The sequence below is a fragment of the Bombus pascuorum genome, chromosome 9, assembly GCF_905332965.1.
Source record: "Bombus pascuorum chromosome 9, iyBomPasc1.1, whole genome shotgun sequence".
Lineage (NCBI taxonomy): Eukaryota > Metazoa > Arthropoda > Insecta > Hymenoptera > Apidae > Bombus > Bombus pascuorum.
The window spans coordinates 1,443,341-1,469,055 of record NC_083496.1 but is presented as its reverse complement, the minus strand read 5'-3'; the positions used below and the strand labels follow the sequence as shown (position 1 = coordinate 1,469,055).

Below are 25,715 nucleotides of genomic sequence, written 5' to 3'. Positions count from 1 at the left end.
CTCTGGCTATTTCGAAGCTCCACGCGTCGCGCTTCGATCACCTAGCATCGCTGTAAAATGGTACAATGTTTCGTGGATGAGTAAACCGAGCATGTGCGTCATATGCAAAAATATAAAAAGTACGAGAAGCAAAGTACTAGTTGTCAAATGAAACGGATTTTATTTGGCTTTCGCTTGGGACCGCTACGAAATCTACGAATTTAGAAACATGTCATTTTTATATTAGGTTGTTCGAAAAGTTTCTTTCGTTTCATAAAGTGACGATAGAAGAACGACAATTTCTGTTTTATATTATTTTATCGAATTACGTACGATCCATTTCGTTCTATTTCTATTATTATGTTCGTGCATAATTCGATAAACTAATATAAAACAAAAAGCATCGTGCGTCTGTTATTCCCTTACAAAACGAAAGAAACTTTTCGAACAACCTGATAATACTCTTACGTGAGAAAGCTCTTTCGTTAAAGATCTATCGACGTAAAGAAGATTGCTAATTAATCTCAAAATTTGAAATTGATAGTAAAATTGAGAAAACGATTCCAAATTTTTGATCTGCATTCACGTGTAAAAATATACACTCGCATAAATATCAGCAGTCTATTAACGAGCTCTCTCTTAATTAGAATTTATGGTGAATGGCACGTAGAATAATAGAGAACCGATGGTTTTACATAATATTTAAAGAGTACTCTCATTCGTAGAAAATGAATCATAATTTTATTTCAAGCCAAAGAATAGTAAACTATGAAAGAACGCAACATCTAGTAGATTACATAGGATACATTAAATTTATAGAAAATTATATAGAATATTTTCAAAGTGTATTAAATCCTGTCGATACATCGATTAGAATTAAAGAGATATCGTATGGAAGTTGGAGTGTCTTGGACGTGTAACGAGCTCTGGGTCGCCTAGTGGCAGTGAGTAGGCAGATTAAAATGGGCAATCGTCCAAAAGTCTCTCGAAATAGGTGCTTCGATTGTCTGCCTACTCGCTGACTTCTGCACGTTAGCGCGTGAAAAATGTGTAATAGACAACTTGCGGCGCCATGCGTGGCATTACACAATGTAAAGGGGCGCGAAGTAGAAACAATGAAATTAAACGAGACCATTATCATCCCCACTTTCTTCTATCTTCCTGTCCATGTAATTTTGCGTTTGTTCAATGGCAGAAAATTCTTTTTAAACGTCTTTTTAAACGACGCCAAGATCAAAGACCATTTTTACGAAAAGTCTTTACGAGGTAAAAGATAAAAATTTACCTAAATATTTGTAACCATCTTTTCGTCGTTAAAAATATTTTAAAGGAAGAACGAAGGCCGTTTACGGGTTGCTGAATGATACGTCTGACACCAAGGAGAATCATAGAATCGTATGTCGGTCAATTATCGAAATATAAGGAAGTTAGAGTAGCGTGGCTGTACGGGTCGAAGGTCTAAAGGTTTTTGGCTGGATATCGAGTGTAGGCCGACTAAATATAATCAGAAATCTATTTTAGAACGATTCGAGCACTGGCCACAGACGTGTACGACAAGGCAAGTATATTTGCAACGACTGCGTCAGATATTTCAGAAAGTGACGCGAATATTAACACCTACAATTAGCTTTGCCGTGACACATGGTGCATGGCGCCATGGTTACGAATGGCGCCTCGTGTTATTCCAACTTTTCATTTATCAAAGAAAAACGATCGCGTTCGATACATAAATTATCTTTACCTTGAAACGAGAGAAATGAAAAAGCAGTATACGCTGATCGGATATACGTTCCGATTCGTAGAAATGTTTCGAGATTCTCTACTTAAAGGAACGATGGTCGTGACCTAATTTCGAGAATTCTAGCTATCTCCTTTTGACACTGGCTTCTTTTTACGCCGGTGCACGCATTACTTTAAACGTGGATCCATTTTCGGCGTTGTGAAAACAAATGAGAACGAGGCACGAAAGAAATTTATCAAACGTGGCGAGTTTTCCCTCAAAAGAAATAAACGCGCCTGGTCAAAGACACACGTCCATTTTGTTCTTGTTAAAGTTCACGAGCGCCATTACAAGGGGGATGTTCGACGTTCGTTCAGACGACCATACGTTCGAGTTCGTTCCACCGATTTTAATAAAGCATCGACTGAGGCTGGAGGAATCGACTGACGGTCTATTTATAAAACCTACCACTCGACGACGATAAACTCTATAGGTAGGTAGGTACGTACGATAGCTAGGTGCACACGGATTCTTTCTTCAAACTGGATAAAAATACACATCGGAGTTATGATGTCAAGGAAAGATGAGAGCCTGATATTTTATCCACGATTCCCGTGAAATACATAAAAGATCGAACGTATATCTGATAGATAAGTTGACATTGAAACGACGAAGCGAATAAACATGAACGAAGAAGATACGCGGAGGAAAATTCGGGCTAAGATATTCGAAAATTAAGGGAAGTTGTAGAAGGCAAGAGACGTCGTAGTTATAATACAATGTTAGCTTGCTGGATCCTGGACCTCGGATGCTGCGTCCAAAAATAAGATTACTGCCGAATTAACGAACAGAAATAGTTTTCGTTCTGAACCGATGCTCCTGACACAGGTTGCTCGTACCGGTTATCCTCGATCGACGATAATCCTTGAAACTTTCCATCGAGTCGCGTACAATAGAATTAACGTGAAACTCTAAACGTTGCGAGCTGACGATGATGATCTAGACGGAGCTTGTCCGGGATTTTGAGAAAATTTTGTAATTACAAATGCATACCTTCGGCTTACGACTAATCAATGAAAAGTTTCTCGTTCTACCTACGTATAAATCCTTTGCTTTTTATCGTTAGTCGAACGATCGATCCTGTTTCGATCGTAGAATTTGAAATTGAGGTGATAATATTTTACAAGAAAGTTTTACTACAAAAAGAACTAGAGTAGCCGAATTCTTTAAATAATTCACTAAATTAGCACGCGCGAAAGAAGATCATCGTGCTCTTTTACGTCAAGCTTCTCGATAAGAAAATCATTAACGTTAAATCCAAGATTCCAACGAAATCTCTTAAGTTTTCCTTCAACATGCAAACCAATTAATGGAATATTAATAAAAATGAAAACGATACCGAAAAGACGTCGCACCGCAGACACGAGCGATCAACGAAATCCAATGCGAAGATTGTAAATCTGCAAAGTAGGCAAAAAGCACACGGTAATCGCGACGGTTCCGATATAATATCGGAACGTGTATATTCGATCGATTTTCGTTCAAATCTCGATTCCTCGAACTCTCATCCGGCACGAGTCTCGCGTTCCACGATCTCGAGTCTCGAAACAACACGAGCTGAGCCGCAATGATCGAAGAGGATCGTCGCGGAAAATATGGCGCGTGATCGACGGAGATCGATCAGGTTCGATTTTTCGTAGTTCGGTCCACGACGAAGATCACGAAGAGACTAGTCGATCCGCTGGTTCATCGGTCCAGGAGCCGCTTACCGCGACATTTATATTTAACTTTGGCGTCGTTCGAGCTTTCGGCTTGGGATTACCGCTCGCGCGATTCCGCTTAACGTTCCTGTTCTACATTTCCTCGTCCCTGTACCTCGCTTTATGCCCTCGATCACGATTATCTCTCTTGCTTCCTCCACTATCTGTCGGCCGCTTTTTCCGTCGAGCTTCCGTTTTATTATCGGCGCTGAGGTAAGACCGCGAGAATTGTTCTTCTTTCTCTTCCTTCCCTCGTTTTCTTTTCTCTCGGAACATTTGCATCAGCTTGGAAAGCTTCTTGGACCTTCGGAATTTTTCTTCAGTTTTGAGAAATAATTTTGACACTTTGGTGCGGATATTGGGAAAATATGATCGATGGAAATGTGAGTTTGAACGTTTTACTTTTTACTTTCTTAGGGAAAACTGTGTGGCATCTTGAACGATGTACGTACTTACATACTCGTGTACGCGCGATATAGTCGGTAATGATGAGAATGATATTACCACAGACGAGTATACAGGATAGAACTCTTGCACCATCGACGAGGTACGGAATAGACGTGACATTTGTTGCTTTTTCGTTTTCCATGTTTTGGGGATCGTCTGACTTCACATACCATTTTCGTGTCGCATGCGACGTTACCGATTCGTTATAGTACATGGTTTGAATAGAAACTAAAGTCTAGTATGAAATTATAAATAAAATATAGAACAGGATATGCTATAGCCACAACAAAGTATAGAATTCTTTATATTTTTACGATACTTCAGAAAGCATTAAACAGTACCAAAACAATAATTGTGAAATAAATCGTATAATTAGTTTCAAACAAAATTTTTATTTTATATATTTGAAAAATGTAAATATGAATCTTTTGATCTTCTTTACTCTCATCTTTGTATTCTCAATTCAATTATTAATTATATATTAAGTACACGTAGTCTGACTCACAAACTCCTAACACGATTTATCGATAATGCAGATAGATTACAGCCAACGAGAAGAGCAAAACCATCATCAAAATCGTGTTTCTGTGGATGTTAAGGGGAATAGGGTACAGCATATAGAAAATTTGAAGGACATCAAATAGTGTTATATTCGATTCTCGAATAATTATGTTTTCATAATCAAAGAGCACTATACACTGTAACAATGAATTGAAATTCATCTGCTGCATGCTGACAATAACCATTTTCCAAAGTATTTCCCCATTTTTACAATGTTTCTAACCCCGATACGATAGAATAGACGAAGAAGCAGCTCGAAACTCAAATTGAATTATGAAAAATTAATCCATTCGTGTACAATATCGAGAAAAATACCAGAGTCATTGGAATAGACTCAAAGAAAGAACTACAAATGGGTTGGTGAATTTCAGCTATTCAAGACATTTTGCAGGAGATCTGAATCAGTTCAGCCAAAAAAATCCACATAATGCGTCGCGGCGTTCGTCTGGTTGCCTATGATTCGGAACAAAAAATAGCTATAATAATCACGATTGCCACTTACTCTTACACATTAAATAAAATTCCATTTAGAACTGTACAGTGGCTCCAATAATCCAGAAAGAAAAAACCAACGAGTAAGACAAAAAGTGCTATAAAAAATAGTTGTCTTCGCTCACAATTGGTGTTTTGTGAAAACTGCCTCGACTCCTTCAGTACGACCCAAATTTTAGCTAACTTTGTTACAGAAGTAAACGTTGTATCCATATAGATATTTGCCATAACGACGTCCAACAGCTTCTTCGATTGTTACATGATGTACAGCTGACATCGGGTACACTAAAAGCAGTGCTATAAGAAATAGCGTATATCAATAAAACAACGCAGAAACGAAAATACATGAAAATAACATGGAGACAATGTGATAAGTTATACGATTACATGATTCTGTAATTTTCATACTACATAATTCGTAGCCAAAGGGCAGTAAGGAATTTTAATTGTCGAAGAAAGAATAAGAAATACGAGAATAGTAAGAACAATCAAATTCGAAAGATCATTTTGGAAGCCACAATAGAAATATGACTATACTACACCGCAACGTTTAATTTTTGCAAAATGTTATATTATATTTGCGCACTTTCTTCCGACAATATCATAAATCATCCTAAAAAACTTAGTAACATGAGTCACCCATGGCTACCGGTGCCAATCAATGTGTTAACGAAGAAGTACGCAGGATTAGTAAGACTACGTTTTTGTTCGCAGTCAGCGCTACGAAAATTCCGACGAACAGTATCGCTGTCACCTAAAACAATTTAAAAAAGAACGGACAGAGGGCAGGGTGCACGTATATTCGATAATTCCATCGATCTTCTCACCGTACTTATTCCAAGATCCATCATAAGAACGACGATCAGGCTCCTTTGCTCGACGTTGATGTGTTCCATTAAGAAATTAGCCGATAATTGTTCCCTATCACGTTCGATCATCGGCAAATTACCGTGGTATCTCCCGTGATTCGGCAATTCGGCGAGAAAAGAGTCAATTTTTCCTTTGAAATTGCTTCGAGGTCGGTTGATCTCGTTAGACTAGATTATGTTAAATTTAGTCCATCGAATCGTCATGCTTGACGAATGTCTTGCGAAAAGGCGATGAACCTAAATGTAAACGAATTAAAAAAATCAGGGATAAAACGTAACCATTATAAGAGCACTGTTTAAAATGTTGAAAACAAAATCATATGTGTGTGTATACATGTGTACATGATATGTGCATGACATATAAACGCAAGGAAAATTATGTAGAGTAAGCGAAGTACGTACATACTGGAAATATTTATTCGAAAATGAAAGTTCCTATAAAAGAACGTTAATCCGCATTTTCAACTTATTTTCTCGTGTAAATTAACCCACTCTTGGTTTGTACAACTCTGTATCTTGGGAAAACTAAAAAATTACCAAAACTAGAAAAATTACCAAAACTGAAACTTCGTATTTTCGGATCATTAACACCAAGCTTCGTTTCGATTGGACCGATTGAAAACAAATGCCTAACAGGCATCTACCTTAACCTTCACAGGTATTGTTTTTGGTGGCAGTAGCGACAAACCGTCGACAAGCGTTTTTCTAATCAGCGTTCCCTATCCTTGCCTTCTCTTTGACGAACTTCGTTATGTCAGTCGAAGCTTTCCTTCTGTCAGAAAAACAAACCATAAGTCCAAACAATGTCAAAGCGTGACCTACCAAAACAAGAGAAAGAAAAGACTCGCTTACCTCATCTTTTTCTCGTCCCTTAATTATAAGGTCGAATAGTGTTTTCAACCGATTCAATTTCAATCGATCTCGATCCTCTTCTCTTTGAAGCCGCGCTCGTTTATTAATCGATCCCATTCCAAAACGATGTTTCTCGCGCGAATCGATCAAAGACTGCGCTGTACAACACGTACGTGGATTTACACTGACTGAACGATTCTAGGTCTTCTGTAACTCGTCTCGAATTTTACACAACGAAAATATTGATTTTATTAATAAAAATTGTTTGAGTATCAGTCGATAAAGCTGTTCGATATTATTATAGACGAAACTTCCATAAATACTACGTTCATTGGAACAATAGAATTAAATAGTTTGTGGATCGTGCTGAATGGATAAGGAAGAATTCATAAAATACCAACGATTAGTGGGGCGTTATGACTGTACGTAACTGTATATGCAGTTTTATTTAATATGCAAGAACAAATTGTAATCGTGATTATAATAGCTACTTTTTATTTGTAGAATCGTAGAAAGCAAGAACCACTCCTCTTGCGCAAATTAGCCGAAGACAAACGTCGCAACGCATTATGTACATAGATTACATTCGACTGGATTAATCTAGATTTCTTACGATACAGTATTTTAAATTACAGAAATCGCCTATCCATTCGTAGTTGTTTCGGGTCTTCATTTTTGGCTCTGATTTTTTTCTTGATCCTCTACTCAGATTTTCAAATTTTCATAATTCAAATTGACGTACGAAACGGCACATATCTCACTTACGATTGTTGTTGTTCGCGATCGTTTCCTCCAGACATGGCTTTCCTCTCGATTGTGAAACACGATCCTCCTTTTAATCCGAGGTTCGTTCTTGAAGTAACATATTTATCGCCACGTTGAACATGAAGCGACATCTTTTTGGCAGAAAAACATCGGTCAGACGTACGACTCACGCCATTATCTCTGCTTTTTAAAACTGTTCCCTTTCTTCGTTCTTTCGAACTTAAAATGACATCTGTACTATCTGTGGACAGTACTTTTCCATTACTAATTGCCCTGTTTTCCTATTCATTCGGTGACAAAAGTGCTTTAGGTCGAATCTTCGCTTTTGGGAAGCACGCGCAATAAATCATTTCTTCTGATTTTGTGTTAAATTTATAATTAAAACGTAAGCTGTTCAGTCTCGTTTCCTGTTCGATGTTATTCGACTGTTATAGGGAGACGCGCGTAAGTGTGGCTTGCTCCCTGAACGTTTATTTATATTTGTGAAAAGCAGTCTATGAACTATATTCTATAGATGAACGTTTAAAAACGCGTCGACTTACGTAAGCGATTCGCGTGCGGTCCGATAGAGGCGCGTGACTAGTTCGCTGTAGATTCGTAAAACTAGTTAAATCGTCGATCGACGCGATGTGCAAGATCGGAGCGCGAAATTCAAACGTTATGAGTACTTATTCCATGAAACAATTCGCTTTTGTATCCGGTGACCGAGTTCCTGAATATATCGCGATTATCGAAAACATATCTTTCGTTTTTATTGCCCGCCTTGGTTTCCTTCGCCTCGCTAAATCGACCCAGCTGTAACTTATCAAGCTAACGAAAACAAGAAAATACCTGAATCCCTGAAAGGCTGTGTCGCGTCATTTTTAACGATCAACAAATGGATCTTCTCGAGAATATCCGTGACCGATTTTTACCAGAGCACACGGGAATGAGAACGAGCTGTTCAAGTGATGAAATTTAGTTTAACCGGAGATTAATATAATGTAATTAGAGTTATTTGTTACGTAGCTATAACGATTCTGTGATTAGATGCTATTTGTAGTTGTTAGATATCGTTATTAACTAATACGTATCCATAATTTTTATTATAGTAATTTGTTGTAAGTAAAGTTTGGCTACTTTGACAAGTTCTAAATATTAGTTCTAAGTTGTTAGTATTTGTAATAATATAGTAAAATGGATCCTATATAATTTGATAAAATAATATAAAACAAAAACTTGCACCTATTATTTCTTTATAAGATATATGGTATAAAGAAATTTTCGGGATAGTTTAATAAAATAATAATTACAAACTTTAATAATATCATTGAAAAGATAAAAATGCAACGATATTGTTCAGTCCGGTGACTTTACATCAATCAGAATCCATCCCTCGAAGGCAAACCATAAATTGTAGACATAAATTGTAAATTGTAATTGTTGATCTGAATCAGCTTACATTATATTCCAAACTTTGTATTTACACTTTGTATTTAAAATATATATTTCCTACCTTACACATATTTATTATTATATTATTATAGTATATTACATATATAATTTATCCATCCGTTCCTTTGTATTCACATACATCTAATAACCTCAACACTTATGGTTACTGTTCCATCAGATAAAAGATAGGAAAGCCGCGTTTTCCCATGTTCAACGGTCATGTCCATCCACAAGCGACCGATGGTGAGGCGACCAACAGCCAGCAATAGTTTTCCTCTGCGGCAGCATCGTCACCGAACTTTTCTGATTCATCGTCCTTAGATCAGTCAACATCTCCTCATTAATTTTCATCCTTAAATCAGTCATCTGTTTAACTTATATCAATACGCACCGAACGTAACTGTTTATATCTACAAATTGTTGGAATAAAGTGCACATTGTGACCTCTTACCTCAGTGTTATAATCAGTTCAACCAACTCTATTATCCTAAACGATATAGGGGATCAATTATTTCGTGGCGTCGATTGTCTAATCGTAATGGGAATTTACGACTCCTGTTGGCGCGTTTCTTCGCGATCGCGTCTCTCCGCGAACGGTCGGACAGATATTAAATATAAAGTATATGTTACAGCCCTACATGATAAACCTCTCGTCAATACCAAACTTCCACATAATGAAAAAAATAAATTAAACTTTGTTAAATAACGGGCAATAGATCGATTGCGACAAATGCTCCACTGGCGTTGTAGTTTTCTTCCACACTGAATCGATAACGTCGCATATGATACGAAAATGACATAGCGGTTCAGGCAGGTAACTTTCAGAAGATGGCGTTAGTGCCCTCTGCATTGACGAATGGCGAAGCTTTCTACTACAAATGATAAGTTACCCTATGATGATAAAAGTGAATACCTGATCTTTCTTAAAAAATGAATTTTTTATTATATCCATATTCCTATTTTTACTTAACCACTTATCTTAGTTTATACACCTTCGAACTCTTAGTGTATTGTTTATAAATTGCTTTCGATGTATCTTGCTTTGAATATATCAGTGATTATAACTCCAATTTATATACAATATCTTTATAACTTTCACATTTAAAACGAAAATAAAAATGAGATTGTTCAATTGATGTTCATATAAAGCCAAAAAAAAAAAAAATTGAACATTTTGAAAATAAGAGATTTTGTATCTTATAAATACATTCCTGCTTCCGAACAATGATAGTAATGTTAGCTAACATTTACAATAAACGTAATTGGAACACAATGATCTTATTTGTTATTTACTTGTCCTTCATGATGTATCGACGTAACCTACAACCCATAATGTTAACACTATTTGACTCTTCTTGTAAGCAGAATAGCAGAGTCCAAACTATAAAAAAATTACTAACACTATGTATAGACATTATCGATCAATTGTGTCTAATGTAACGACTTGCAAATAATCATTGTCCGACCGTTCGCGGAGAGACGCGATCGCGAGGAAACGCGCCAACAGGAGTCGTAAATTCCTGTTACGATTATATAACCGACATCGCGAAGTGATCAATCCCCTATTTCGTATAGAATAATAGAAGTGGTTGAACTAATTATAACACTGGATTAACAAGTTACAATATACACTTTATTCCAACAATTTTGTAGACATAAATAGTTACACGACGTGCGTATAGACATATTATCAGAGACGTGTAAATACAATAGTAAGTTACAACTTATAACTTATCAACGGATGAAATGCCTGTCAAGAGACGTTGACTGATCTAAGCCGGATGAATCCTGTCAAGAGATAGTGACTAATGTAAGGACGATGAATCAGAGAAGTTCGGTAACGATGCTAACACAAAGGAAAACTATTGTTATTGGGTATTGGTCGTCTTACCATCGGTCGCTTGCGGATGGACATGACCGTTGAACATGGGAGAACTGGACTTTCCCATCTTTTACCTACTGGAGCGATAATCCTAAGGAACGTCTCGAGTTGAATATATTTTATAATGAATAAAGACCTTAACGGTAAAACGGTTCGACTAATTATATTTGCACAAAGAGTGACCGCCTCGACCGAGAGATAGGTTCCGGGTTATGAAAAAAATTACCGGACTGATAACAGTTAACAGTTAACAATCATGCTGGGTTTCAGTTTGGGTTTGTCATCCTCCGTCTTAAAAAAAAAGCAAGAACACTTGAAGAAGCTAAAAATAAGACCCTCTCCCTCATTACGTCGTGAATTAGCAAAATTTTACGATCGCGTTACGATTACAATGCCAAGCTTTGTAAATACAATCGTCAACACGGACGAACATCAGACAGTAGCCTATACGATTTCAACTGTGCCGAAGCAGCGTAGCGCTTTTTAAACGACCTTGTACTTGACTCATCTAGTTTTGACTTACATTTAAAAAATAATTTCCAGTTACTATTTTATACAATCATTCGATATGTAAGAAATATTAAATTTTTTTAAAAATGGTTTTTTTTTGTAAATCGTTTATTTTGCCAAGATCTGTTTTTTTTTATACATTTTTGAAAGTCACAATAAACAATGAATTAGAGTAAAGTGTGTTAGGCAAAAGTACCGATACGCAACGGTACGACATAGCCATGCTATATTATGTGTCGTGGTTTTACGGTTTTTGTGTTTATTTTTTTTATTTTTGTTTTTTTGGATTTAAGCCGCTGGGGAGCGGAGCTTTTGTGTATTCTTGTTTGTGTCGTATTTTTTGTCCTGAAACTTGGCCGCAAAACAGGACTCTTCGGTTTTTTTAAAAATGGCTTAAGCATGAATGTAAAATTTTTAAAATAAGAACGTCCTCTCAACTGGCTCATTAGCTCAGTTGGTTAGAGCGTCGTGCTAATAACGCGAAGGTCGCGGGTTCGATCCCCTCATGAGCCAAAATTTTTTTTTTCTTTTTTTTTTCTTTTTTTTATTTTATACAAAAGCTCTTCCTGATCGACCATATCATCTTGTTTATCGTTTCAATTATTCGATTAATATGTACCTATGCACGTTATCAGCACATGAAACATCACGTGGATTTCCTTTCCAATCCAATAAGCAACGGTAATTATCGACTACATTTAAAAGACACGCGTAAAAGGAATTGAACAAATGTTATATCATCCTTATCACACAGATAAGATAATCGTAAATTTTAAGTATTAGTACTCATGTGAAATCCACAAGCGTCCGTGAAGGCCAGCTACATTGATCAAGAGCTGTCGAGTTGCTATCATTTGTCGAAGTTCTATCTTAAATCGACGAAAAAAAAAACAGCCAAACACAGGATTTATTTCAATGTTAATGATTAAAATAAATAACGATAATAAATGATTCGTTAACAATTCTTCATCTACAAAATCGATTCGACAAAACGCATCGATTATTCTTTAAGTTACGTTCTTGGAAGATGTCCTTTCCTTCGACGCGTTATTTGTCTGTAGATCGAATACAGTTAGCTGTGCCATATACAGTTGGTTGATGCAAAAAGTTGCAATATATGTGGCAAAATAAATTTCCACGATGAGCTATGGCAATTTCCAATGGTTCAGGGTTGCACATTCCGCGACACGTAACCCTTCTTCATTGAAAGGGTGTCGACCGTAATGCGCCTGCCCTCCACCGATGCATATGTATACAATACATGTATCCGTATGCAACTAAGAAAGCACTATACCAGCACATTCCTGGAACTTATCGATTTGGCCGCAAGCTGAGCTTTCTTTGGCCAAATCTGACGTCACAGACGGCAGCTGATAGGCAGAATTCAACTCTGCACGATTCCCATTGGTCGACGAGCCGGTATAAACGATGCCTTCACAGTAACCTGTTCCAGTTGTGTTGTTGTTCACTCACTGTACACTTGGTAAGTACATTTTGCTCAGAATTCCATTGTTTTTCATTACTCCAACGATATTTATTTACTATTCTTTAAGAGGCTATTAATCTTGTCGGTTTTTAACGTTTTAAATAATTCATGAAAATTTTCGCGAATTTTGCAAAATTACTTAACCTTCGACGTAGTTTACCAGGTGATGTGACCTATCGTTGGCGTTCCATTTTGTTCAAACATAGTTCTAATCTTTATCATAAATATTCAACATTCATATTTAATTCCTTTTACGTTAGTATCGTGCTGACTGTAAAGTTCAAAAAAAGTATTCGCGTTAATAAGACAATCACGAGTATATTGACAAAGTATTGCCAGTGTTCGTCGTTCTTAAATATTCCGTCGAATAACAACGAAATCGATGGTCGCGCTTTGACGCAAACCCATCGAAAGAACTTGCTTTCGCTAAACCAGTTCCTAGGAAATTGCAGTCGCAGTTATCAAACTCTATGGTCGTTTACATAATGTAAGAACGTACGTTCGAAGGACAGGTGTTTCAAATTCCACTCGTTCCTCCCAATGCTAACAGTAATAGGAATTAAAATTTCAATCAATATGTCATTAAAACGGAAATAGCCGATTCGTGTTTCTGCAGTCTGTAACTGCAATGCATATGCGCGAATAGTCAAAGGCCGGCAACATCGATTTGTCAAACTCCCACAGAACCACCTGCCACGAATTACACTGCATTTCCAGGAAAACTTTGCCAGCCTCTTCGTTCAAAAATAACTCGCCACAAAGAAATTACACGATCGTCAACGAAATATACGATATTGGTACGCGAAAATGTTATCGCGCGTCGTATTTGTTTGGGTGGTTCTTCGTGAAAACATCAAAATAATTATTAGATTGACGTTTCCTTTTCTATCAATTTTTAATCTTACTCGTCTTTACTCGCCTGACATCGAAAGAGTCGTAAATTGCGAATTATACTTTTTTTTTATAATTTTTATAATATACAAAATTATATCTTTTATGTTAACGATATTATATTAAAATAAAAATTATAATTTTATATAATTTTTTTCTATAATTTTATATATAAATGTTATATCTTTTATGTTGACGATATTATATTAAAATAAAAATTATAATTTTATATAATTTTTTTATATAACTTAGAAAAAACGAAGCTGGCACCCCGCTGGGGGTAGCCACCCGCATGCTATATTTATTTTTATTTTATTTTTTTTTTCTTCACCAATAAGATATAACACTTTACCAAATGTCCATAAGGACAAATTGTAAAAAACCAAAATAAAAAAAAAATAATATCGTTAAAAATTAAAGTAGCCATGACTATATATAGTTTCGTGCTTTGTTCGTATTCCATGACGTTGAAACGCAAAAATATAAACATACTAATTGCAAGCTATTTTTCAGGGAAACTGGATTAAAAATTATCGTAGTAAACAGTAAATCATTTTGTTCTGTGCCAATTTTCTGCTGGTATTTATCGCCGAATACCTAAGTACAGTGACTGTGTTGACTCGATTGTGTACCAACGATCGCTATACCGCAACCGCGTTCGCGACCAGGATAATCGATATACCCGGACCTTTCCAGCAGCTGTATCCTCGTGCGCAAGGATATCTCGGTACTTGGCCTCTTCAAGGCTAGAAATCGTTAGAAAGGAAGATAGCATACACGAGATAAATCTTGTTTACATACTCGTTTCACAATTTGCGTTTGTTTATCAAATGATCGACCTAAGATCTACATAGAAGACCTTTTGAAATATGGACATTTAATTATTAAATAGCGCAAACAAAAACTATTTGAATCATCTCAACAAACATTTGCTTCGATACGTTAGAAATTGTAATACGATTCAGAATTAAGAATTAATTAAAGTTAATTGGTTTTATTCGATAATAAAAATCAAAAATAAATTTAATTTATTTAATAAATTACATGTATATGTATGTATATATATACATATATATGTAAGTGTGGTATATGAAAAATATGGGTGCAGCAACGGGTGCAGGCGCATGGCCGAAGTTTACTATCGATCGCATTGTTTGCAAGCGCCTTGCGTGGCCTTTCGACACAATAGAACGAATCGATAGCTCGCATTCGCGATGAAGAAATCGTGGAATCGAGAGAGTGGAAGGAATCGAAGTTCGTAATAGAAATCGATGGCTGAAGGTTACAAGTGATCGTCAGAATTTCCGATTTTGAATTTGAAATTACAAAACTCGTTGGAATTATTTCGACACCAAGACCATCTACTCTTCGATCTTGCTCCGGTGATACTTACTTGTAAATAAAATAAAATTGATATTTAGCCTAGATTTTCTAACCGATCGTTTAGAGTTAAAAAATTGCCAGTTAAACGAAACGTTGATTATATAAATCGAATAGATTATGAAAAGGAAATCGTACGAGAGGTTGAGGTCCTTGACATCGGACAAGAACGACGCGAATACGACGAGCAAAGTGCAGACGGGACCGAGTTCGACTTAACTCGAATCACAACTCGCGGACTTTGCCCCGCGACTCGCTTCAGCAACGGTACTCCTTTCGTTTTTTACCGTGTGCAAGTCTTAGGTTCGGCTACAGGCGAATAATCGACGGAGTAAAAAACCATCGCTTTGTCCGATCGTGTCGGAACGTTGTGCACGATACCTGCGACAACGTTTCGCTTTGGCAAAAATAGCTTCACGGCCGCAATAACGCGTTACAGATATAACTGGTTTCGACGTTGAAAACCGCGATCGAGTACAGTCGACTCTCGTTTCTTCCATCGAAGGAAACAAAGGCAACCCAGCGGTTATTCTAAACAAGCTAGATATATATTTATATTCTAAGTACAAGATCTAAAAGGTTATTAGACGAGACAAAGATTGGCGATTTGTTCGTGTATACACACGCTGGCCGTTTTCCAATAGTTTTCTAAGCCATCTATTTTCGCGTCACTCGCCGCAAGTTACGTTTCGACTGTTCACGCGTGAGAACACTGTCATTGAGTGGCGAGTAACGTTACATAAAATTGAATTGTAGGAAAAGGAGTTGACGTTCTTCGGATAATTATGACACAGGTGTACCGATAGGCTACGTTTACAGAGACTAAACAGTCGGTTGTTCCATTTGCAAAGTCACGACGCGCTCGACCGAGCCGCGTGTCGCGATATTCTATCGTGTTCGTATCCCGATAACAACGAATTAGTAGTTTCTCTGGTGCGTCGATGTTCGTCCAACGATCGTAGCTTCGCTCTGCTCGACCACTTTACCGGCCGATGAACTTTTGTTATTTTCGTTAAACTCGTGGAGCAGTTAAGCGTCGATCGATAGACGGATAAAGATAATTTAGAGCGATGTGCGTTTGACGACCGACAAATTAACGTATTTCGTGAAAAACTAACTTATCGACCGTTGTTTCTTCTTTGGTGTCTGTTACAGAAGAATAGTATGTATAAAGTACTTCACAATCAAGATATAAAACACGAGTGCTCGCGGTCAGGGGGACTGCACGCGTATCCTGATCATTTCAGGGAACCTAAAAAGCTCTACCTCTAAACCACAGCCGTTTACTAAATGATCATCTAAAGGTTCCTGTCCTCTGGTAGGACTTTGTATATAGTGTACATATCGCTTTTCTAACAGAGGATCTCGCTCGTATAAGCCGAGCAAGCTCGAAGGATCAAAGATACAGTCACGCGGTGATTTAAAGGAGTCGAAAGAATTTGAAAATTTGCACTACTCGAATCCCATACATCCGACGCATTCATCAACCTAGACCGCACTGATCAGACTAAATAGCTAAAACGCGATAAAAGAGAAAATATTAGTGGAGAGAAAGAGAACGAAGAGAAGAACGAGCACGATGAAGCAACAAGCGTCGGACGAATTCCCTTTATGGATGAAATTACTTTCTGCAGGCACAGCAGCCTGTATCGCTGATTTAGCGACGTTTCCTTTGGACACCGCCAAAGTCAGAATGCAGGTAACTAAATAATATCGCGTTATTCCACCTTACTGTCCGATATCGAACGTCTCGACGAACCTTCCGTTATGTAGCTTTTCTGTTTTTCCAGCTCATTCTGTTTCGCTTTTGCGAACAGGACGAGTCAACGATCGTGTCGACTCGTAAAAATTCGGTGACTCGAGCGTAATTAAACGAAATCCTATGTATCCTGTGATAGAAAACGCAAGTGATACCCGCACGATTTTTGCAGATTGCCGGAGAAAGTCGTCCTCTTCTGTTGGCAACAGCGGACGGCTCCATGCTCGCGGTTCGAAATACACAGCCAGGATTATTGAGGACAGTAGGAAACATCATCAGAGTGGAAGGAGCAAGGTAGGTTATTCACGATCCTATCCGTAACTTAAGACGAACAAGGGGTAGGTAAAAGCCTGATTACGATTACGATATTGATATAAGTATTAAATATCGTTAGCGTATATACGATTCTTCCGATTCGAATCAAAGTTTATATACGCCGGGCGATTCTTTACGCCCGCTCGAATGACTATTTGATCGCTTGATTACTTAAACTTAAAAAAGAAAAAAAAAAAAAAGAAAAAGAGAAAAAAATTTCCGTACTGGCTGATCATAGGGGCTGTTCGTTCGAGTAACTTGATGCTATCGTTGAATTAGTAGACCGCACATTAACTCTCTCTAAAATAGCTTCTTGGCATTCCATGACTCGAGAATATTTCCAATTCTCTGCACATGGCCCCGCGATTCCTTTGCTCTTCCGATCTCGTTCTTTGCTAACTACTGACTCGATCGACGCCATCGTCGTTGTCGTGCACTTTGCAGATCTCATTAGTATCGTTAAATGTATGGTATTATCGTGCGATCCTACGGTCGTACAGCGTTCAATTCGCTGTACTCGATGAGACGAGTGAACGAGATAAGTATTTTAAAAAATCCGACGTTGCGCGCTATGAATCGTAGAATTCGAATTTCCAAACGCATCGACAACGACGAACGGGGATCGAAATAACATAATGGAAGTAACGAAATCGCGATTATACAAGTTTGACTAACCGCTGATGCACTGGCATTTTACTCCTCAGTTATCTTTTCTTATTTCTAACGCTAATTGGGTTGTTACTCTTGTTTTTTCTTTTTCTTTTCTCTACGTAGTTTCTATCTTATCGAGTGCCATTGACTGTTCCTTGAACTGGCAATCGAACGTTAGATAAAGTACTTGAAATACTGTAATTACGTTTATTAGACAAAAGAACGCGTCCATGGTGCTCTCCCTTTTATCACTCTATTTATTTTCTCCTTCGAGCACGAAATGCCTTTCAGATTTTTGTACGAAAATAACAATAAAGAAGGATTTTCATTTATTCGCATAAACAGCGACAATTGCTTCGTTGTATTCTAAATATTCGATAAGTATGTTGTTATAGTAATACCGATAATAATCGTTCTTTAATGGCGGAAGTTCGATACAAAGGAAGGCATCGCGTGATCACTTCGAAATCGCCCTCTATGCGAATATGTTTTTCTTTTTTTACTTTTTATTCTTATTTTTCTCTGCTTTGGTTTGCCTTTGCTCAGCCGCAGTTTTCCCTTTTTCAACGATTTTTGAAATAAAAAAAAAAGCGAAGCGGCGCCTCGCATGGTTGCGCTTCCACCGCGAATACGATTTGTCATAACCGTGTCCAGCTCTCTCAGCGCAAGCTCTCTCCCGGTTCTTTTAACTGATCTTTTCTCTCGTGCTCCTCAAATGTTATTCGTGAGAGACTCTATTGGCTTCCCTTCGCACGTTCCTTAGAGATTTTAACCCTAGAAAGACCAGCCTGGTCATTTTGACCCACTACATAAATCAACAAAAATTACCGTCTCCGCTATCAAGTATAATCGTTCTATTGTTTCATTTTTTAATAAAAATGAACATGTCTTTCGTGTGTTTTCTTTCTTTCAAATAACAACAGATTATTAGAGAATTTGCTAAGAAGGAACATTAGAGATAGGAAATTCTGGTATTTCTAGTGTTATTATCGCGATACGAAAATCGATCTTGTTCTTTATTTACCGAATAAACAAGAAAGAAGGAGAGAGAAACGTACTAAACCAAACATTCGAGCATTTTAAAGTCAATTTAAACGAAGGGAAGCAAATTAGAGAAAGAGAGAGCGAGAGAGAGAGAGAGAAAAAAGAAATCGAGAAAAGTAAATATATAATAAATACAAACTTGTAAGAATAAAAGCAGAAAAGAAATAAAAATAAAAAAAAATATGACCCTGGGCTACGTTTGAGGGTAAATTGTGAGGGCGGTGAGCTTGAGCGAGGGTGGTTACAGGAGCCTGTACGGAGGTCTGTCCGCGGGACTCCAGAGACAGATGTGTTTCGCCAGCATACGGTTGGGCCTCTACGACGGGGTGAAGTCACGCTACGCTGGAATCATCGACGGTACATCCAACAAACTCCTAACTTTTTGATTACGTAATCCTCCTATATGATATATAATCGAGTAGACACGCGAGCGCGTGCGAACATACGCTGCGCACGTGCTCCATCTCTCTGTTACACGAATGAGTAACACACGCGTAAGTAATGGATGGTTGGTTGATAATCAGCCACCATCGGCTGCCGCGTGCTTTTTCTAAGAGATTATACAAGACAAAACGAGATAATATATATATATATATACATATATGATAATAATTAATAAGCTGTAGCAATGTACCATATCGACTTACCCTGATTTTAATCGCTGACCGCGAATCGAAATGCAGCGCCTCGGACGTGACGCTGTTTCGTTTACGTTTCCTTTTTTATTTTCTTTTTTGTCTTTTTTTTCATATTTGAATTCATCGAATATCGAGTCTCGTTCAATCGTCGATGCACGTCGTTTCCACGATCGAAAGTTAACTATCGAAAGGGAAGTATAAGACAGAGAAGAAAGAAGATTTAACGATAATGGCTGGAGGAATCGCTGCCTCAGATTGCCGTTTGTATTTTCCTTCTGTGCAAATTGGATCACTCGTGAAATAATTGTAACTTTATTAAATCTGTACCCTCTATTATCGTGTACGCTGGAAAATGATCGATTCCTGTATCAAAATTATTCTACAATTATCGAACGCTATTTTGTTTTTTCTTTCGTATTTTTTTTTTCGAAATTGGAGATTTGGAAAGATATTTAAAAAACGCACAGTTTGATCTCGTAACAATCATACGACTGCCGTGTGTATTTTTGCAATTCTTCTTTGAAGTTTCTATCCGTCGCGTGTAAACGAACTTTTATATATTTATCGATAGAAAAAAGGAGCATGTATGTTCTAGATATTTTTCATGTGTATATGCGTGGATATTCGCGGAATTTTAATCATGACTACTATTTCTATTTAAAACTAATCTTTCCTTAATGATAAAATATATTGATTAGAAGCCGAACGGTCGTAGCGGGAATTTCGAGTTTCGTCTTTGCTCTTCGTGCTCTTATTATTGCTCGCATGTTGTAAACGTTTCCTTGCGTAACTTATCGACGTCATTGTAATCTTTTCACGGATCGATTTTCCAATTACTCGCATCAAGAGATTCGCTAAAACCGTGTAAATCAATGGTACAAAGTACTCGCGATCAACAACACCTTTCTATCGATGTACGTATAAATATCTTTGCCGAGAATAGTCCTGGTAACTGGAATAAATTTAAAAAATAACTTTAAACTAAATATAATCTTCGGTAGCTATCGATATTGTTGATCTCGAGTATCTGCCTCGAACATCTCGCGTCAATAATCGTCCCGATTCTTGTCGCAACATATTGTACTCCCGTTGACAAACGAAATCGTGATAATCGTTGAGAAAAAAAGACCTCGTGATTTAGAAGAGTTTACTGTAACGTGAATATAATCAATGAGCTAATAAACGTGCTGTAGCGCGCAGAGCGCGATCTGTCCCACCCTGCATCCTACTTTTTTCGATCTAAAACCGTGACACAGAACGTAAATAACGTACTCGAAACAATCCAGACACCGACACCGAACCTGGACCGCCTTTTCACTGTACTTTTTTGTCTTGGCAGGTAATAACAGGAGTGGATCGAAGAGTATTTCCGTACGAATCGCCGCTGGAATCACGACAGGAGCCATGGCGGTGCTCCTTGCTCAACCGACCGATGTCGTCAAGGTCCGCCTACAGGCTGGAAGTATTGGACGATCGGTGAGATACAGCTCAACCCTGCAAGCATACAGGAATATTGCTGCCGAAGAAGGAACGCGGGGCCTTTGGAAAGGTACCACCAGTACTTACGTTACAAGCCCATACCGTTTACACGCAGAAATATGATCCTCTTGCTTCGGGCGAAGAGTACAGATCCGTCGCAAATTGCCGAGCTTCTGGAAAATCACCGTTCGATGTTTATAAATCTCGAACCCTTCGCCTTGTAATTTCGTGTCACACTCGTCCTACGAATTACCTTATAAAGATCCTATTTACGACGAAATTTATCTCCGATTTTCGTCAAGGTTCTCTAAGAACGAGTTACAGTGGCTACAAAGGGTAAATGCAGATCCTGATAAAATACGCCTCATTGGAAAATAAGAGTATGTGCCGAACCCCTATTGTAGCCACTGTGTACGTAGTTTATTATAGCCATTACCCTCCAATCTGATCTACGCAACTCCACCGAGCCTCTAATCCCTATAAAGTAGAATAGGTATTCTCATAAGCAGACTCGGTCGAAACGGGAATCGTTTGGTATTCGCATGGATTATCAGACGTAATCCTTTAATAGGATCGTATTGGGGTCTAAACGGAAGATCCGTAGCCTATCGCAATACTGTACTATTATTGTAAGAGAATTAAGAATCGGCTTGGCTAAATTTAATCACGTTTTCACGTTTAGGAACCATGCCCAACATCTCAAGAAACGCGATTGTGAACGTGGCGGAGATCGTCTGCTATGATATCATCAAGGAGTTCATCTTGGAGCGCAATTACCTGCGCGATGGAATCCCTTGTCATATAACGGCCGCCGTGGCGGCAGGATTGTGCACCACCTTGGCTGCTAGTCCTGTAGACGTGGTGAAGACTCGTTACATGAACAGCGCCCCTGGCGAATACAAAGGCGTGAAGGATTGCGCTGTTCGTATGATGATGAAGGAAGGCCCAACAGCGTTCTACAAAGGCTTCACGCCCAGCTTCACGCGTTTAGTGTCCTGGAACATCGTTCTATGGATCACTTACGAGCAGTTCAAGGTCTACGCGAAGAAGATGAACGGCGACCAGTGAGCACCATAGCTGTCGCGTTCTACGTGCTCGATCGACCGACGTATCCGTCGATTCGCAAGATATACACATACGAGCCGTGTTTTAATCAACTGCAGCTTCATAATCTGTATTTCGATCATGTAGCTTAGAGATGGGAGGATGTATTATCGTGTATTGGTTAGATTTGGTCGTTTCGAATAGAACTTATTGCCTGCCGTCGTTTGCAGTTACACTTACTAATATTAAGTACGTTAATACTAAACATCCATGCTTACATACATACGTATAAGTTTCTCTCTAAGTATCTTAGATAATGCATGTTATTGATTCATTGAAAGTTACAATTACTTACTTTCTATCGATCGTTGGAATTGCCGGGTTTTTTCGATGAATTCGATAACGCTTAAGCACCTGTCTGTAGGGGACAGTTTCTATCGCTAGCTTTTCTACCTAATGCGTATTCGTATGTAACAAATACTTGGAAAAGGTTCTTGCCTATGCATACGTTTACGATAGAAAAGCTGTTACGCTGTGCTCTTTCATAGAATATAATTGTTAGCGCGATGACAAATATTAAACTTTCTTTCTCTAAAGAACGTTAAGCGTAAGAAAGTTTAAGACGCAATTTCGTTGATCTTACCGATAGCTTCGTTTGCAAACGACGACAGCCAATTCTCCCATCTATCGTTGTATGTTCACTTTTCTTTCCGTAGATAAGACCGCGCGTGCACTCCATATCGACATCTGATCAAATTGAAATCAACTTGAATTGGCGATTTGACAAAACGGAGAAAACTTGTCCGTCCAAAATTATTTATAAAATAATTTGAATACCATGCGTATTGCAATTGGTCTATCTTGATTCGATTAATTCTAAAAAAAAAAGAACAAAAAAGGAAAAGAAAGAGAAATGCTCATTTTTCGACAAAATTTCGTCTTTCAACGAAGTGCACGTACGATCGAGAAGATCTTAGAAATCTCTCAATAATCCATAACGAAACATTTTTGGCTACGTAAGTCAGCTTTAAAAACAGTAGAACAATAGAGGAAAAAGAAATTTCTCCCTTCCCCTACCCCCGATGAATATTAGTATAAAATCGCGCGCATTACGATACGCCAGACAGACAATAAGATATCAAAATTGATTTTGACTCGTTTGCGACGTCTGTTAACGAAAGCTACACACGCGCATACATACGCAAAATGATTATTCGACTGATTTCCGTTTCTAGACTCCGGTTAATTCTTCGAGGCACGAATTAAACAGAGATCCTTTGCTAATATCTATCTATGTAATTGTAATTCGTTCTTCTGTAACATTTGCGTTATGCGGGATAATTTGTCGCAATCGCTGCTAGATATTTAAAGAAAAAAGTAGGGGCGGATAATTCGCAATCTCATTTGGGGTCAATTAATATTATACAGGGCACAATTTTTATCGAATTTCGATCGACGACTTGTAGTCTATTTTAAAGGCTATGTTATCATCTATTGATGTACGTTTCACATTAAAAAGCAATTCTTATCTTATTAATTCCGACTGTCTCATCCATCTACATTTTTCTTTTTTTTTCTATCCTTTTTTTCTCTTTCTTTGTTTTTCGTCTTTCTCGATTCACACTTATCAAACAGGTCTTGTTATCCAACGATGAAACTTGTTTCTTGTTTTCACTTTATCCGTAAGGATCGATCGTCTTTTTAACGTCACATGGATCTTCGTGAAATCCGTAACTGTAGCTCGAGTACCATACAGTATTAGTTGTTATTGTTACACTCGAATCTCGATCGACATCAATTGGATCAGTTCGTTACAATGAAATCATTTGATGAAACTTTCGATTGATCGACATTTCCCTTTGTACTGTATTCCTGTGTGTAACGAGAAATTTTACTGCCCTTGTATCGCGTAAAAGAAGCTGCAGAGCTGTAGAAAGAACATGTCCAACGTAAGAAGTTTACCGATTTCAAGAAGAACGTATTATTATCTGTATCGTATATATACTTTATTAACTTTGCGAGTGTCTTTAATTCTTAACAACGTAAGATGTCACGAATGAACGCTGCTTCATGAAGTCTTTTGCGTATGGAATGTTCTATCGTAGTAGGTCTTCGTTACGAGTGGCACGTTTCTTTCAAAATGTACAAAAAGCCGAGCGGAGATACGAATTGAATCGCGTGTTGTAGAATTCAACGCCTAGATATCCGATTAATGTTAAATTGACATGGTTCTATAACTTCGATGTGGTAGGTCGCAGCAGGCCAAACTATCTTTTATCACGCCCAACAGAATTGCAAAACGAATCGACTGAATATTTCTACCATAGATTTGGATTTTACACGTTTCTAGCACGCTGAAGAACTGTACGAAATAGAAAAAGCTGTCTCTATTAATTCTTCGTTACGATTCGACGATTTTCTACGCTCTCTTTTTGTCTCTCGATTCTTTTCTATCGCAGAAACAATTCGCAGCTTTTCCACTTGGTTTCTCTATTTTTTTTTCTTTTTTTTTTACTCTCGATACGATTCGATCCGTTGCATCGAGCTTCGATCGCACACAAAGCACTGTCGACAGCAAAGCACTGTCTTTCGCCGCGTTAGAAAAATACACCGCTAGCCACTTTCTGTCTTCGCGCTTTCCGCAATTACTAGATTTGTCTAGTCTAAATTGTGGTATACTTTTAAGCACCGATCACACAGTATGTATCGCTTGTAAGCAGCTTGTATTAAAGGTTGAGCAATACGAATTCTAGAGGCCCGAATTTGGCAAACTTCGTGCAAAGATGCGTAGCGATATATGCGATTAACGACCTTGTAGAAGACTGAATCAATTAATTAAGGATTAGTGTAAAATACGAGTAAGAATGGGAGGATTTTCAGATGCTTGCGAGTTTCGGGTGAATACTTTTTAGCGAAATATTTACCGTATTATAAGTAAGCTTTATTTTCTATGATCACAATCGATAAAGTATCACATACAATTAATGTAAAGAGCGAGGTACAGCATGTAAAAGAAAATGGATTTTGCCTTTTAGAACACTCGCTTGATTTTTCGCTTAACTAAATCACTGTGTGGGCGTTCGTAAGAAAAAGTACAATTCGTTTCGAGGATTTTTTATCTTTGAAATTAATTCGAATCGCTTCTCCGTAGATCCGCCGCTTTAAGTCTTCTACCGGATTGGTTGCTCGTGACCTTGATTTCTCGAAAATTTCATCTCACGTTTAATCGTTTGCTTTAGCCAACGAAGTTCTCAAATTCTGGTTAAGCGAACGTACTTTCGGTATCGGTGATGTTTAAGATGCTCAAATTTAATAGAAGTTTCAATTTACAAACAGCGACGCGTTCATTTTCGAGATTGTATACATTAAAACGGGGCTTCAGTTTCTAGATAGGATCTCCGTAGAAATAGCTTGACATTTGTTACGAGTTTAAATAAAAATTCTTCAAAGTGTACAGAATCTTTCCCCGGTGTTCTTACTTCTTTTATTCGGCAACAAAGAAACCTGCGCGACTTTCCGATCGATGAACGAAGAAACACCGATCGTCGATAATCCCTGTCGATTCCATGAAATTCGAAATTTCGAGATATTCCTAAGTTTCAAAGTCGGACTCGTCCGATTCGCAACTGGACGAAATCTCATCCTCCATGCATCCTGATTCCTCGGGAATGCCTTCTCCCATGGGGATCCTAGAGAATAAAAAGAGACGTCTTGACGCAAAAATGAAACAACGATATTTAAAGAAGCGATTCGTTAG

General features: G+C 37.8%; 2 protein-coding genes and 1 non-coding gene across 11 annotated transcripts in view; 2 read left to right on the top strand and 1 right to left on the bottom strand.

Moving 5' to 3' along the window:
- The first annotated feature begins 11,710 nt into the window (after positions 1-11,710).
- Positions 11,711-11,784, top strand: Trnai-aau (transfer RNA isoleucine (anticodon AAU)). The gene has a single exon. It is a non-coding gene; the product is annotated as a tRNA-Ile (tRNA).
- An 824-nt stretch (positions 11,785-12,608) lies between these two features.
- LOC132910387 (dicarboxylate carrier SLC25A8-like) lies at positions 12,609-25,417 on the top strand. Its single transcript, XM_060966054.1, has 6 exons — positions 12,609-12,754; positions 16,184-16,727; positions 16,960-17,081; positions 19,045-19,154; positions 20,775-20,984; positions 21,597-25,417. The coding sequence occupies exons 2-6, from the start codon at positions 16,608-16,610 to the stop codon at positions 21,980-21,982; spliced, it is 948 nt and encodes a 315-aa protein (XP_060822037.1). The 5' UTR covers positions 12,609-12,754; positions 16,184-16,607; the 3' UTR covers positions 21,983-25,417.
- LOC132910374 (cytosolic carboxypeptidase 1-like) overlaps positions 24,878-25,715 on the bottom strand; it is a 31,878-nt gene continuing 31,040 nt past the window's right edge. For all 9 annotated transcript variants that reach the window (XM_060966029.1, XM_060966021.1, XM_060966024.1 and 6 more), the window contains one exon: positions 24,878-25,647. Coding sequence is in view for 1 of the 9 variants with exons in the window: in XM_060966028.1 (XP_060822011.1) it covers positions 25,551-25,647 (97 nt within the window). In the remaining 8 variants the exon portion in view is untranslated. The remainder of the gene's footprint in view (positions 25,648-25,715) is intronic.